Raw genomic sequence first — 16982 nt, 5'->3', positions numbered from 1 at the left:
AACCTCTTCTGGGTCCGCACCTCCACCATGCTTACTTCTGCCGAGAAGCAGTAATGCGTTTCGGTTTGAAGAGTGGGGCAGCCGTTTAACTATACTGAGACCTTAGAACTCATATTTCAAGGTGGGTGGCGGCATTTAGGTTCTAGATGTCTATGGGCTCCGGTAACCTCTTCTTAGCATCAGGTGGGCTGTGAGCTCATCCACCCCTCTATGCAATAAACTTATACTTAACTTAAAAAAACTTAGTGTTCCCTTACTGAATGTATAGGTACCGCCACAAATAGAGATGGAGAAACCTCGCAAAAGCCTCAACCAAGCAATAAGACATACAGAACCACGACCACTCCGCCAGGAATGTACGATTGAGAAGATTTTTTTTTAGAACGGTCATGATATACTCCACATAAAAATTAGCCAAAAGTCAATGATCAATACGGCTGATGTAAAAATGAAAATGACATAAAAAACTTTTTATATTTTTTATTGTACACCACCCAATGATATCGCAATGACAACACGACGCCGCGACGATACCACCCGATGGTTTTCTTGAAGGCTTAACGGTAAGATTTCTGGTATCTGGCACGGGCACCTGGACCACCGAACTTCTTGGGCTCGCAGCGACGCGGGTCAGCCACCAGCAAACTCCTATCGTATTGAACTAGGATGTCTTTGATTTCCTTCTTTGAGGCTTCGTCTACATCTGTAATGGGAAATTAGATTTACAATTAGCAGACCTGAAGTGAAATCGTAAAAAAATTTCGTCTTTTCGCATTAAAAGTGTACAATTACCAAAAATATTCGAAATTGAGTTAATATGCGGAATAATTTAGTATCGTCAGTATTTTTCTCATAAATACTGTCAAAAGAGCGTAGTTTAGTTTTTTTAGTTTACCTACGTTTTGACTACTAACAAAATTAATACATAATTTTATCTTACTTTAAAAGACAGATAATTCAAAATTTTAAAAAAAATTTAAAAAAAAAAAAATTGTTGCAAAGATGATTAATATTAAAAATATCACACGTTAAACCTTTAAAACACTCTCTTGTAAAATTATAAGTTTTGAGATTATACAGTTTTAATGCGAGAAGACGATTTATACAACTAAAACCTTTATATTGCAAAATGTGTAGTGTACATTTCAAACTAGTTAGGTATTGAAGACTCAAGCTAGTTTGGTAATGCCACGTTTAGTCTACCTTTCCTGAAATGACTGAATCACATAAAGCGATACAGTTTTGGAAGAAAGGATAATAAAAATTCCAGTAATATTCTATTCAACTGTGAAGTTAAACACAATCAATACTTTGTAATCAATACAATGAGTACAGTATTCCCTCTATAACGCGGTACCCTTACAACGCCAGTTCATATTACGCGATTTCAATCCCCCGTATAATACAGACATTCCCCCATATAACACAGAAATTTCCCACATACATACATATTTCTGTACTGTGAAATTTATAACGATTTATACAGTTCATAATTAGCTTCGCATACCTTTGCAGGTGTCAATTGTGTTATTACAAAATTAAATTATTTTATTAAATTTGTGTATTAAAAGGTGCAAGTTAAATGTTATTTTTATGTAATTTTTTTTTAAATTTAAACCATTAAGAGTTAAACGTGACGAATCATTTATACGTAGCTTGTTATAAGAGGTCAACACGTGTTATACGGTGATACCACAATAATGCTTTTTCTTATAACAAACTAATATACCACGTTATAGAGGGGATTACTGTATAATAATATGTAATGATGTGGATAGTTATTAATGAGAAACCCATTTGAAGTCCTGGTTTGACAGTTCCCTTTTAAATTATATATCATAAAAAGTTAATACGACACAATACTTACATTTCTGGTAGAAGGCGATCAGAGCCTTTGAAATTGCTTGTCGGATAGCGTAAACTTGTGCTACATGACCACCACCCTTGACTGTCACTCTGATGTCGACCATAGAGAATTTTTCCTAAAAATGAAAACAAATTTGAAGTTTCTCTGACATAACATGGATATGTGGTTTTATTTAAACATGATTTCAGCATTACGTTTACTTCACATCCAAAGATACTCAGGTTCGGAATAAGTTTTATTCATCATATTCAGATTAGGATTAAATTAACTACTACTACAATATACAATAAATTGAACAAAAATAATGAGCAAACTTAAAATGTGAAATAACATGCAATGTGGTTATTTGTGCATACCAAAGAATGTATTTACATGCAATGTGTGAAAAATGTTGGTGCAAGAGCGGCATTGCAAAAAAGCAGTCCTGATTCCAGATACAAATTCACAAGATTGACAAAATTATTAATGGCCCTTTATGTCGGAAGCTATACAACACAATTGTATGAATTGCCAATGTTATGTACGCCATTATTGTCACATGCATCAGGCCATAAATTAAATAGTTTTAAGTTATTTTCAATGTTAAATGTTTGTGATGCAGCAGAACACCATGCAAAACATTAAATCAAATGACCCTTATGTGAGTTTTTGATGTAGACAAGAATCATTAACTGCTTTCGATTTATAACAAAAGTTCAATGTGAGCTTTCGAAAAGAACTAAGTATTTAGTACTTAGCTTTCCCTTAGCATTTTTTGACTGTATTAAGAATTACAGCTTCCTTACACATTGTTACACATTATTTACATAAATGAGCTTTCTACAATACACAAAACTAAAAGCTTAACTAAAAGCGATGGTACCAATTTTTTTTGTTTGTTTATTTCTTTAGGGAAAGATATTACAACTAAATAATAATTAACATGCATGGATTATGACAGTTTAAGGTAAAAGCTAATTTGATGCTTGATTACCTTGCCAAGCAAAAGGATAGGTTCCTGAAGTTTGTACTGCAGCAGTCTGGGCTCAACCAAGTCCAATGGACGCCCGTTTACACGCAGCATTCCATGACCACGCTTGCAATACGCAACTGCGGTGGCGGTTTTCTAGAAACATAAAAACTAACATTTTTATAGGTGCTTGTCCTTTTAAATTTTCAAAACTAAGTTAAGTTTTAACAATTTAAGAACTTGCAAAATTACAGATAATTGAGCTGCAGAATAGGTTTTGTTTACTTAGTGTCTGATCGTCAACAAGGCGTATGTACAACAATTAACCAAAAACATTTATAGGTTATGTGTAGTAAGTTTTTTTTTTTTTACTTCAATTGTTTTAAATGTTATTATATTAATTGTCATTATTAATATTAATGTTATAAAGGTCCATGCTAATTTTAAGAAATTTTAATTCACTACTACGAGATTAGCTGCAAATATTTTAAAAGCGCTAACGGGCGCGTCAACATTGAATAGTTAAATCTTACAAATTTATAACTCCGGAGGGCAGTACACTGTACTGTCCAAAAAAAGGAAATTTTGTTACTTGTCAAGCAATTGTGGAGCGTTTATACGAAAAATCCTCAGCATAAAATAGCATTTCTGAATGGCTTGTAACACGTGGATGAATCAAACACTAACCTTACGTCCGAATACTTGGACGGCCTGGATGGGCTCACGTCTTGCCTGAAAGAACGTATGTAATTTTAATAAATGTAGTTATTTTTATGGGCTTAAACATATTTATTACACACTAGATTATGAATTTACATAGAAAAATCGGCACACACCTCCTGCACAGCAGCCATTTTGACAGAGAAAGACTGATTGAATGAATGAGTTATATTACCACAGATCACATGAATGACCTTATAATGTATAAGCTGTGGAGAGCATTTAGTGATGTTATCTGTAATGTCATATTTAATTCATTAGATTTATTGTAAGTCCTAGTTCATTTTCTATTTTTTTGTAAAATTGATTTAAGCTGATGGTCGTGTTGCCAATGCTTTCAATAAATAAAAATAAAAAATTAATTCAATAAATCTAAGTTTTTGTATTTTTTTAGTAATAAGTTTAGAAAAAACGGTAGAAGCTATGAGGACGTGGTTCTCCTTGTGCGTGGCTTTATGTAAAAAAGTTTGTTGAAGTTTTTTGAACAACTAGGATGAGCTAAACGGTTCAGCTGCTAATGGCCGTAAACAATATAAAATCCACTGAAACTTGATGGTTAAGAGGGTAGAATGTGAAGGATAGAACCAAGGAGTACTATCTCAGTATAAAAGTGTCCGTTAAAAGTGAGCCAATAAAGGTGGCATTACAGTGGCAAGTGGAAAGATTTTGAAAAACAACGCCATCAACAATTAGAGTATGCATAGGGACTAAATCAAAAAGGAGAAACACTTCTTACGTGTTAGTAATAAAAATAAGTTGAGATTGCTTTTGGGTTTTGATGTTATATTTATTAAATTTAAATAAGATCTTACAACTAAAACATAAAAAATGCTTCCAAGCTTAGAGCCATATATCTATAGAATACAAGAATCAATTCAATTGTACCATCAAGAGATGGCTCTGAAATAAAATTCATTATCAAATTCCTGTCACTAATAAATAATTATTTATTCGTAGAGAATAACTGTAAGTAGTAATAAATAATTATTTATTCGTAGCTGTCACTAGATTTCTATGCATATGGCTAATTTCATGAATGAATCAAAAATATTTTGTAGCCATTAGCCAAAACCACTATCCTAATAACCAGCACTACCCACTTTTTAAAGGGATTTTATGACCTGGTAACTGAGACCTTTAAGTCATGTATTATTTTAACATCTATTCATATTTTTATGAAAAATGATATTATGGAGTGAATGAAATGAAGATGATTAATTTGAGACATTAATCAACTGTGATAAAATTAAATTAAATGGGATGAAATATAATCTCAGTAAAATGGTGGTCATTTCCTAAGACTTTTTGGAGGATCCCGAGAAGTTACGTCCAGCGGCTTTGTTTAATTTTCCCAAATTTGTGCACTTTGACAGATATTAAACAGTTAATAAACCACCATTATTATACATTTAAACCCTAAGAAACACTAAATATACAAAATAAAACAAATCACACAACTTCACTCCTCGCGTTCCCGCCAAAAAGTCGTACTAGCCCCTTTTTTAAAGGATTTTATGACCTGGTAACTGAGACTTTTAAGTCATGTATTATTTTAACATCTATTCATATTTTTATGAAAAATGATATTATGGAGTGAATGAAATGAAGATGAGTAATCTGAGACATTAATCAACTGTGATGAAATTAAATTAAATGAAATGGGATGAAACATAATCTCAGTAAAATGGTGGTCATTTACTAAGATTTTTTTCAGTGGACTTTTTGGAGGATCCCGAGAAGTTACGTGCAGCGGCTTTGTTTCATTTTCCCACATTTGTGCACTTTCACAGATATTAAACAGTTAATAAACCACCATTATTACACATTTAAACCCGAAGAAACACTAAATAGACAAAATAAAACAAATCACAAAACTTCACTCCTCGCGTTCCCGCCAAAAAGTCCTACTAGCCTCTATAGTCGGATTTTTTATTAGACGAAGTCAACTGACGTTTACTGTGTTGTCAGTTTTTGATGAAATTAAAATAGTGTTGTGACAAAGTGAACGATTAAAAAAACTCCTGAATTAATGAAATTGCCTCGATTGTCTAGTGAATAGTTGGTGTGCCGATATGCCGATATCGGGTACGGGGTTCGAATTTTAGGCGTGCTTTGTACATACCAACGAGTTTTCGACGAAATATTATGTTCCTATAGTATCTACCTGTACTGAATACCGAGTGTTTTAAACATTAAGAAAACATTGCGTGGAAGCTTGTAAGACTGTCCTATTTCCAATACATCACATAGTTGAAATTATAGATGTATAAAATATAACAATTATAGGTAGGTAATGAAAATAAAAAAACTGATTGTAGTTACATACTACTAGTAACATATATTGGAGCACTTTAATACAATTTTATTGTAAAATATAAATAATATTCTTTTATAGTTTGAGATTAATGATTAACTCTTCACACTCATTGTTCATTCATGTGATTGAACGAGAACTGAACGCATCACTATTACTTTAAATATAGCAACATTATTTCACAAAGTGACATTAGCTACTGTCAGCTGGCTTCGTCTAATTAAAAATCCGACTATACCGTAAAATGGGGCGATTAGGGATTGAGAGGCGAATCGGGAAAAAACCGGGAAAATCTTTCGACACTCAATATTAGTTTTATATTCATTGCAAAATCTTCAATTTTTTTTAGTTTAATAGTAGAATGTTGAAAGTTTACAAAACAACTCTGAATATGCATGATAATAGCTGCTAACTTATAAAAAATCGCGTTTCAAATTAACTTTCTGTGGTGATCATTATTTTAGTGCTAGAAACTTTGCTCTCTTTTATTTATTTGATAATAATAGAAGACGACTGTGATTTATAAACGTTATTTAGTATTTGAACCATCATGTGTATTAAAGGTAAGTCTCAGTTGTTATTGGTTTTATTGTATTTGATAAAATAAACATACATGTAAAAATCTGTTGTTTTTGGGAATATTGGGGACGTCTTAGGTACAAATAACAACGAAAAAGGGGTCAATTGGGATGAGAATACGTGAAATGAAAACGACCTAAGTATAAATAGGTACAGGTTTCTAGGGTTGTCTATGTAGTTATAACAATACTTTTTAAATTTGTTGGTAAAAATCTGGTTTATTCATGATGTTTTTGTCTAGAACTTTTATTCAAAATTATCAATGTGTTATTTTATTGTTTGGTAAATATTTATATTATCAGTTACGTATTGTTTTCTATTTTTAGATATGCCTCGCGTGTACGTATCAAAGAGTGCAAAGCCTTATAAGAGATATTATCCCTTAATATTAAAAACAGCAATTGGGCAATTGCCTAATTGGGAATAAGTCTTTAGTTGAAATAGCTAAGCAATTTAATATAAGTAAGTCGATTTTGCACAGACATGTAATAAGAACAATGAAATCTCAAGGTGGACAAAAATGTCTAAGTAATACATAATAAAATATTTAATATTTGTTCAGAGTGTTAGTTTTTCAATGTCTTTTATTGATGATCACTTTGTTGGTGCAACTAAATAAATAAATAAATTAAAACCAAGTATGTAGTGCCCACCCTAGCAAATTTCTCATTTCGTCCCAATTAACCGCAATTTCCGGGTAAATAGGGATTACACCTATTTTTGCTTTTTTTGCTTAAACTGGAATGCTAGTTGCATAGTTTTAAATTGGACAACAAAGATGCCCCCAAGACTCAATCATTTTGATCCTGATATAGCATTATATACATCAACAACTACCTTAAAATTGGTCATAAAGTTGGAATTTGTCCCTAATCGCCCCATTTTACCGGTACTGAACTACTAACCATAGATTATACACATTATTTGAGGAGAGTACATTATAGAGTAGCGAAGCAACTCAATCGTCATAACAATTTACTGACGTCATACTCATGTTCGCATCACCGCACCGAGTCAACACGACCCGTGATCGCGTGGTAATTTGAAATTTCGTATTCGACGAACGTACTCGACGGTGTATCGTCGTACGGAATGTGAAGTGTGTGACAGTAGCGCACGAATCGTTCGCAATGAATCGTGAAAGAGTTACAAATATTGCCGCCGTGTATTAAACTTGAACAAATAAAGTGAATAAGTTCAGAAACCAGAGAAAATTGTGAATTTTGTAATAACAAAACAGTAATAATAGTGTTATTGGATTCTTTTAGTTCTGTGGGTAAGTTGTGAAATAAAATACGTTTTATTTAAAGCTATAATTTTAATAATTTAATACTGTAATGAAAAACATGCCGCTGCACTTGAACGATTTTAACCACTTATGATCAGTTAATGATGTTTGCTTTTTGTTTTTGTCAGCCAACAATTCGTGGTATTTTTCATTTACTATAAAAATACTAAGGTTTTCATTACGGGGCCTATTTTACTATACAGTATTATTTATGTTGTGTTGCAAATTAGTATTTATACTTTTATTTATAGAAATTAACCAGTGAAATTTTTTTTTTTGTGTTGTTTTTAAATAAATTGCTCCGTGCGTCCTAAAAAAAAAGAATGATTCACTTCCTACCATTCCTAGAACTGTTAAAACAATAGCAACTTCTGTTAAGTTTTCATTCCTGGATTTTTCTACTTGCTTTTATTTTTAAGCTACTTAAATTTAAAAGGTTTCGGCACCAAATGGCTAAACTCGGAAATCTAATTGTCTTATTCATAACCAGCAATTAGGTCTGTAAGAAGACAGTTTTTTGTCTATAATTCACAATAAAACTGGTTGTTTATATTATAGATTTACTGGTTTACGTATGTACGTCTTTGGAGCTCCCACGGGTAGATTCCACATTGCTTAATATTACTGCTTCTCGGCAGTAATGCGTTACGTTCTGGTTTGAAACGCGCGGCAGTCGTTGTTGATGTCTACGGGCTCTGGTAACCACTTTACATCAGGTAGACCGTGATCTCGTTAACCCGTGCATTATTTAATAGCCGTAACATATAGTCCGAAGACAAAAACTACTTTTGGCGCTAAATTAATAAATATTCATCGATATACTTAATAATATATTAATTTTTTTTTATTGCTTTGGTGTGTGGACGAGCTCACAGCCCACCTGGTGTTAAGTGGTTACTGGAGCCCATAGACATCTACAACGTAAATGCGCCACACACCTTGAGATATAGTTCTAAGGTCTCAGTATAGTCACAACGGCTGCCCCACCCTTCAAACCGAAACGCATTACTGCTTCACGGCAGAAATAGGCGGGGCGGTGGTACCTACCCGTGCGGACTCACAAGAGGTCCTACCACCAGTAATTACGCAAATTATAATTTTGCGGGTTTGATTTTTATTGCACGATGTTATTCCTTCACCGTGGAAGTCAATCGTGAACATTTGTTGAGTACGTATTTCATTAGAAAAATTGGTACCCGCCAGCGAGATTCGAAAACCAGTGCATCGCTCGATACGAATGCACCGGACGTCTTATCCTGGCCACGACGACTTCAAAACTTCAAAGACAAAGACTTCATTTAAGTAGTACTATGACGGGCAGGCGATTTAACAGAGAAGCCTATTGATTAAGAGAATACTGTTTTGCCCACATTAAACTATAGCGTTAAATATCCGAATAAATCAGTAGGTACCTAGAACTACGTAATGTTAATCTTTAAACCCAACACCTCTATCCTAGTAATATTTTGTATCAAGGATTTACTAATAGTAAGTACTCTTTGGCAACGGTGCATGACGTGTTTCTAAATTGGCCTAAAGGTCTAGATAACAGGCCATAAACTAAAAAAAAAAACTGTTTCTAAATTACGAAATAAGAATTTTAAAAACTATTCCATTGACTTAAGAAAAATTTCGGTGAGACTCGCTCTTCTAAATTCCGTGTGTGCGGGCTTAGATTCAGGTGACCTCTAGAGGCGTTATCTAATCGTAAACCGAAGTATTCGAGAAATTGCATTTTTAAGGTCTAAATATATTATGTACTATATTATTTTATACTATTTAAAAAAAGCGCTTGGGGTATCCGCAAAGCTAATTAAATTTCTATTATCACAGAGAATAAATCATTAGTTTTAGTTTGTATTTCACAATTAAATTAATAAATAAAAAACTCAAATTTAATTAATAGGAAATCAGACGCACCGTCAAATATAATATTATAATAAATGCTTTACGTTATGGCCGATGTGAGCGTGCGTAACACATTGATCTTTAATTAATCCAATTAAAATCGCCGATTAGAAATCTCAACTACGAATTGTCGGTAAGCTTGTCAGCTCATCTATGTTAAGGAAGTTCAAAGCTGACCAAATGTGCTATCCCAATGGTGAGCAACAAAGTAGACTCCACCTGTCCAGCTAAATAGATTAGAAAATGCTAGGTGTAATGTTAGAAGACCTAGATTAAACAATCCCTCAATAGAATTACCAGGTCTTAAAGAAGCCGTACAGTCACGCATTGTTCTCGCTTTCAGAGATAAGAAAAGAAATATCGATATATTTGCGATATATAAATATCGATATGTTCTTGGCGATATATTATCGCTTTCAGAGACAGGAAAATAAATATCGATATGTTTGCTAAGATGTTCTTGGCGATATATTATTATACAAAAATAATATAAATATCGAGGGATGAAAAGCTATTTGGATTAAGCGACATTTTTGCAATTTTACCGAAGAGCCATTTAATGTTTAAAATTTGAAAAAAATAGGTATCATGCCAAAAAAGTTTTTTAGCAATTTGAATAGGGTAAACAAAATTGAAGTTCAATTAAAAATATTGAACTGTTGATGCAAATCTATACAAATAAATAAAATTGGAGTGTCTGTTGGTAATATTAAATAACCGATTTTTACTAAATTCATATGTATACACGTATACACGGTACATAAACCAAAAATGTATTTTTAAAAATTTTCGTCTGTCTGTCTGTCGGTCTTTCTGTCTGTTTGTTCCGGTTAATCTCTAGAACGGCTGGACCAATTTTGACGGGACTTTCACTGATAGATAGTTGATAATATAAGGAGTAACCTGGGCTACTTTTTTAGATTTACTTCGCCACGCGGCGTCTTTAACCGCGCGTGGCGTGGTGCGAGCGTTTTGTGAGCCCGCGCGGGTAGGTATCACCACCCTGCCTATTTTTGCGGCGAAACAGTAATGCGTTTCGTTTTTAATCATGGGGTAGCCATTGTACTGTAAAAAAAACAGAGATTTAGAGCACACGTCTTAAGGTACGAATTGGAAATTACGTTGTTGATGTCTAGGGGCTACGGTAACCGCTTAACCCAGATTGGGTCATTGGGCCATCGACCGTTTTACTAATAAAAAAAATATTGTCTAAATATTCCTTCCTGTGCTGTCGTAAACTAGAGTTTTATGTCCTAGACTTAAATCTTTAATCCAATAAATGCGTTAAAAAGCATACGTTGCATGTTTCAACATTTATTCAGCTTCCTGACTGCATGCGGTCTGCATTTCTAATCATATTACAAGAATCCATACATGTGTTCGAACGAGTAGCATTTTAAATTCACACGATCCAGGATTAAAACGTAACAATTGCTAAGGCATTTTCTTTAAATAGTGACCGTTTGTGTGTCGTGTGTTTAATTTTTATTATTTTTGATGGTAATAGTAAAAGGTAATTATTTTTTTTGTCACTTTTATATTTGAAAATCTATTTTTAGTGAAACATTGTGTACATACAGTTTTTGTTAACACTGCACACATCCACTATGCTTACGCAAACTTTATGAAAAGCAATTATTTATTAAAATATAGAAAATAAAAATATATTATCTATATATTAATACGTGAAGCAAAAACTTTGTATCCCTTTTTACGAAAATTGCGCGGACGGAGGAGTATGAAATTTTTCACACTTATAGAGAATATATAGAAGTGCACAATGCTAATATTATTTTTAAATAATGCATAAAAGATACATTATATCAATAAAGAAAACATTATACACACTACCATGTATTTGAGTCAACACATATACACACACATATACTCAGTGTTTATTGTCAAACTTTTGTCATTGTTAAAACTGTGGTTAAATTGAGAATAGATTAATATTGTTTGTCTTTAACATCATTTATCTATAGTGTGTAGTATATTAAAGTAAGTATATTATATGAGTCGTCTATTATCAAAGGCGGCAATCTGTACATGGACAAAAAAAATTTATTGATATGTCAATACAGATTTATTTGAATATAATCGTCTCCTTCAAAGAATACGGTTCAAAACCTGCATTAAATAAAGGTTAATAGTTAACCTGTTATTTATCTAAGATGTCGTTCCGAAGAGTTTTGTGACTGCCAAAGGAATACAAAGTCAATAATTCGTTTTTCTGATTTACCAATCATTGTCCAAAAGTCAGATTGCCGCCTTTGATAATAGTCGACTCATATAGTCTTTGACAATAGAACCATGATAATGCTCTAACTTATAATTTCAAATAATTATAGTCGAATTTTGACTACAGGGGGACCACTAGTTTATTATTAAAGCAAGCCGTAGACACGATTTTACGGTTTGATTTCGCATCTCTTATTGTCATAAAATTATTTCCGACGTATTTCGAATACTTTAAAGGTTTCGTGGTTTTCGCGGACGACTGTGATTTATTATTCGTCGACATTTGAATATTACGTTAACTATCTTGTTTTAATATAATAATTATATAATATACGAACATACCTACACAAAAACATTGACGTGTTCAATCGAAATAAATAATAATTTTCCTCATTAGACATTGTAATTACCTTGTTCCACATCTTTATTAGTAACCTATTTATTCACGGTAGAACGTGGTGATGCAAAAAGCGTGAAAGATTACATTTGTGTAAGAGGGGAGTGAGCGAAGAAATGGTATATCGTCGTTGTCAAACCAAAATCTGCGCTATGTGCACTTTTTGAGATTTTTACTTTTCGTATAGTTCACAGCCCTATCTGCCGTATGGAAGGAGAAAACATGTTGCGCCGACCTAAGGCTACTGGGAGAAGGGCAGGTGAATGGTGATGAGAACGGGGCGATGCAACTGTACTGGCACTGCGAAAAGAGTGGCAGGATTCTGCACTGATATATAACACATCAAACCAATGGGTACAAACTCGATACTACTTAAGTATCTTATCGAAGACACCATAAACCTTATTGAGCAAATTTTTAAAAAGATTACCTGGATTTTTTTTTTGTTTTTTTTACCCATGCTGATAGCCTTGGGAGGCTATTTCAGCTTCACTCTAACATGTAGGTGAGCTCACGGGGCTCAAACCGGAAGTGTTGCTAACACTAGCCCTAGCAAGAGCAGTGCTTCGCAGAATATACCACCGGGTCGGAAACGCGATCCACCGAGAAGATCCGGCTAGAAACTCAGTGGACTGTGTCTATGGGTTAATTCGCTCGTCCAGCCCTTCGTCGCAAGCGACGGGTTCGACGGGGACGGTGACCAGTATCATTTATCGATCCGTGAGTCTAGTATGAAGGCAAATGGAAGTATTACTAGGGAATTCCAGGACAAAGATGGGAGTAATAGTTCCAATGAGGTCAGACCTGTTCTTTCTAAAGCATAAGTCTTTGCCCAGTCATAAAGTATCACTTCGCTCTATTAAGTACCAACATTTGAAGCCAATTTCTATTGACTATTCCACTTCGATACAAAAACCGCTAAAATCAATGTTCGTCCTACATTGTGGAAGTCTGTCGTGATGGGTTTCAATTTTTTTTAAATGTGTTCTACCACCACGAGGTCCTCACTAACAAAACGACACAAAATCAACACCTGTCTTCGCCAAGACGTATTATCTAAATCAATAAAAACCACAAAGTTAAGTGGTCCAGCGATATATATTATAGTATTTAGGACATGTCCTAATGTAGGTAGGAGCTCGGAAATGATAAGATAGTTATTCGTGTAAAAACTATAATGTTTATTTTAACTGATAATATCGATGATAAATGTTAGAGCTTTAAGTATTTGGTCTTCATAGATGATTATGTAATAAATTTGCTACTATTTTTGGCTGTTGACAAATAATTTCCTTATTCGTTTGTTTCATTTCAAAGGCTGGATGAGTGCCACTATTGGCTCCAAATTTTTTTTATTGCTTAGACGTTTGGACGAGCTCACAGCCCACCTGGTGTTAAGTTGTTACTGGAGCCCATAGACATCTACAACGTAAATGCGCCACACACCTTGAGATATATTTCTAAGGTCTCAGTATTGTCACAACGGCTGCCCCACCCTTCAAACCGAAACACATTACTGCTTCACGGCAGAAATAGGCGGGGCGGTGGTACTTGCGGACTCACAAGAGGTCCTACCACCAGTAATTACGCAAATTATAATTTTGCGGGTTTGATTTTTATTACACGATATTATTCCTTCACCGTGGAAGTCAATCGTGAACATTTGCTAAGTACCTATTTCATTAGAAAAATTGGTACCCGCTTGCGGGATTCGAACACCGGTGCATCGCTCGATACGAATGCACCGGACGTCGTATCATATTATGTCAACTGTTTCATATTATGTTTTTGCTTACAATGCGGGCTTACGAATGTAAAGCATTAATTAGTGTTCCTCAGTGGTCGAAATTAGACCACAATCACTGACACTGCAAGATTTAGAATCATTTTATCATTTTGGGCGTAACTATTTTTGCCTGCCAATTCCAGTTTTTCTATTGAAAAGTCTTTTGGCCAACAGAGGAGAAAATAATACTGAACGTATTTTTCTTTGTCTAAATTCTCAACTTAGAAATTTTATAATGTTTTCTGTAAATAATAATAATGAACGCTAGCGAATAAAAATTTGTAATTTAAGATCCAATTTTGTCTTCCCACAAAATCTATCATACGTCTTTTTGGTTCTGAACCCTTATTGAAAAGTTGAAACTAGTAAATTTACATAAAATCACAACTCGTATTTTGTCTATCTATTTAATTACCATAAAAAACACGTTTTTGATCGTATTTAAACTAATCGTTTCTTCCACACACTTATTATATAACATATCAACGTTCTAAGATAGAAATTTATTGGTTCCGTTATTTGGTTTGTCGCGTAAGAAACTTAATCCTTTTTTGAACTCGTCGTGGCCTAAAGGATAAGACGTCCGGTGCATTCGTATCGAGCTATGCACCGGTGTTCGAATCTCGCTGGCGGGTACCAATTTTTCTAATGAAATACTTCCTCAAAAAATGTTCACTATTGACTTCCACGGTGAAGGAATAACATCGTGCAATAAAAATCAAACCCTCAAAATTATAATTTGCGTAATTACTAGTTGTAGGACCTCTTGTGAGTCCGCACGGGTAGGTACCGCCGCCCCACCTATTTCTGCCCTGAAGCAGTAATGCGTTTCGGTTTGAAGGGTGGGGCAGCCGTTGTGACTATACTGAGACCTTAGAACTATATCTCAAGATGTGTGGCGCATTTACGTTGTAGATGTCTATGGGCTCCAGTAACCACTTAACACCAGGTGGGCTGTGAGCTCGTCCACACATCTAAGCAATAAAAAAAATAAAAAAATTCCAAACTTTCTGTCTTATAATATCTGAGTACAATAGCTGATATTCTAATTCAATTTCGACCTCATGTTCCAATGTCTCAAGCTAAAACAAAAAAGGCTATGCTTCATTCAATTCAAACTCGTAAACTTTTGTGTAGTGCCAAACGAACAAAGCAAAAGTAGGTACCGTGTGAAAACGTTTTATTATTCTGGGTGCATAATATGAACTGCATACGTCAACCCTGGGAGACGAGGACCATAACATAAAGACGGAAAATAAAATCAAAACTTTCCAAATAATTTTACATTCGAAGTAAATGCAGATGCATTTAGTTTAGTGACCGTAAATTGTCTCATCTACATAGCTTTTACTGCGTACCAAATGGTAAACAGTCGACGTCGCCCAAAACACGTCATTTCAGATCCTCCCGATCCACTAGCAGTGCTTTTAGGTACTCCAAGCACCGGTCACCGTTCTCGTCGAACCCGTCGCTTACGACGAAGGGCTCGACGAGTAAATTAACCCTCAGACACAGCCCACTGAGTTTCTCGCCGGATCTTCTCAGTGGGTCGCGTTTCCGATCCGGTGGTAGATTCTGCGAAGCACGGCTCTTGCTGGGGTTCATGTTAACAACGTCATCAGGTTTGAGCCCCGCGAGTTCATCTACTAGCCCGGTGACGTTATATGATCACTCTAGCTTAGGTAAGAAAAAAGTCTCATCTCGATTTGGAGGGTTTTGAATAAATTAAAACTGTAAGCATAAAGGCTTACGTAAGAAAAACTAGTAAAGATGTGACGAGAATATTTTAATCACACAAACACACACACGACGTAATTGTGAGAAATTAGTTCATGCCATCCTGTAGATAAACAATATCATGTATCGCTTACTGACCACCCACCCGTATTGAGCTCCAGAATGTGAAATATGATATTTATGATAACATCATATACTGTTACATAACATCCTAAAGAGAGTAGAGGTGTGAAATAATCGTTAAGATGTTAGTGTATGCTGAAATGAAATAAGTAATATTCGTGTAGCAATTTTATGAATGAAACATCTCTGAAGACTTACAATCAATTAAATTTTACAGCTGAAGTGTTAAGCGGTTGTCGTAGCCCACAGACCTAACATGTAGAGACAGTAAATTAAATCTAACGGTAGGCAGCGGCTTGGCTCTGCCCCTGGCATTGCTGAAGTCCATGGGCGACGGTAACCACTCACCATTAGGTGGGCTGTATGCTCGTCTGCCTACAAGAGCAATAAAAAAAAATAAAAAAATCATTATTAACGGACAACCGTAAATTATTCTAAATACATAAATATAAAATGAAAATAATTAACGCGTAATTAAAGAAAAGCAGTGTTCATTACCTACGACCCGCGAAAACTGAAGAAAATATTGTACAGGCAATCCCAGTTTTTAGGTTAGCAAAAAAAGCGGGGTTGGAATGCCCGCGTCATTTGCTATGGCGCAGGATTCAATATATTTTTTTCCTACCTATTCTAGTAACCTCGAAGGGTTATTCTAGATTCACGGAACTAGTAGATGAGCTCGTGGTGCTCAAACCTGAATTTGCTAACATGAACCCTAGCAAGTGCCCACTTAGAAGATCCGGCGAGAAGCTCAGTGGGCTAATACAGGATTCAAACACTAGTACTACAAAAAAACTATGCTCGCATTTATCTCAACGAAATATTACGATTATAACCTCTAGAAAATTTAAATCATAAATTCTAGAACGGATTAAATTTCATATTAAATTAAATCACTTGTAATTTAAATATGAATTTATTATGTACATTTCTAAGTGTGTAATGTTAGGTATTGTCACCGGCATACCGCGCCGTCCGTGACTCATGCGGTGTTACCATACTAAAAGACGAATTTAAAATAAGCTATTTAAAATGTAACTGTAGTATTTCTATTAATAATAAGAGACACATTATGT

The 16982-nt window shown here is 34.4% G+C and overlaps 2 protein-coding genes across 4 annotated transcripts in view; one reads left to right on the top strand and one right to left on the bottom strand.

Moving 5' to 3' along the window:
* Positions 1-465: 465 nt before the first annotated feature.
* Positions 466-3764, bottom strand: RpS16 (ribosomal protein S16). The gene is made up of 5 exons (XM_028173955.2): positions 3653-3764; positions 3504-3548; positions 2841-2972; positions 1868-1982; positions 466-703 (listed from the first exon to the last, which is right to left on the bottom strand). The coding sequence occupies exons 1-5, from the start codon at positions 3668-3670 to the stop codon at positions 558-560; spliced, it is 456 nt and encodes a 151-aa protein (XP_028029756.1). The 5' UTR covers positions 3671-3764; the 3' UTR covers positions 466-557.
* Positions 3765-7379: 3615 nt separating this feature from the next.
* The window catches only part of insc (spindle orientation adaptor protein inscuteable), a 55134-nt gene continuing 45531 nt past the window's right edge, over positions 7380-16982 (top strand). For 2 of the 3 annotated variants that reach the window (XM_028173954.2, XM_028173953.2), the window contains exon 1: positions 7380-7705. The gene's annotated coding sequence lies outside the window, so the exon portion shown is untranslated. Of the gene's footprint in view, positions 7706-11016; positions 11139-16982 lie in introns of those variants that run through there. The other variant, XM_089739301.1, reaches the window with a different exon arrangement.

Source organism: Bombyx mandarina, chromosome A1, assembly GCF_030267445.1.
Source record: "Bombyx mandarina strain Sakado chromosome A1, ASM3026744v2".
Classification (NCBI taxonomy): Eukaryota; Metazoa; Arthropoda; class Insecta; order Lepidoptera; family Bombycidae; genus Bombyx; species Bombyx mandarina.
The sequence above is the reverse complement of the archived record's forward strand: the minus strand, read 5'-3'. Positions and strand labels throughout refer to the sequence as shown.

Coding starts and splice junctions, on each gene's coding strand:
- RpS16 (XM_028173955.2), bottom strand. Junction 2,973..3,503: donor TCCAAGTATTCGGACGTAAG/GTTAGTGTTTGA, acceptor TTATGTTTCTAG/AAAACCGCCACCGCAGTTGC. Junction 1,983..2,840: donor CTATCCTTTTGCTTGGCAAG/GTAATCAAGCAT, acceptor TTTCATTTTTAG/GAAAAATTCTCTATGGTCGA.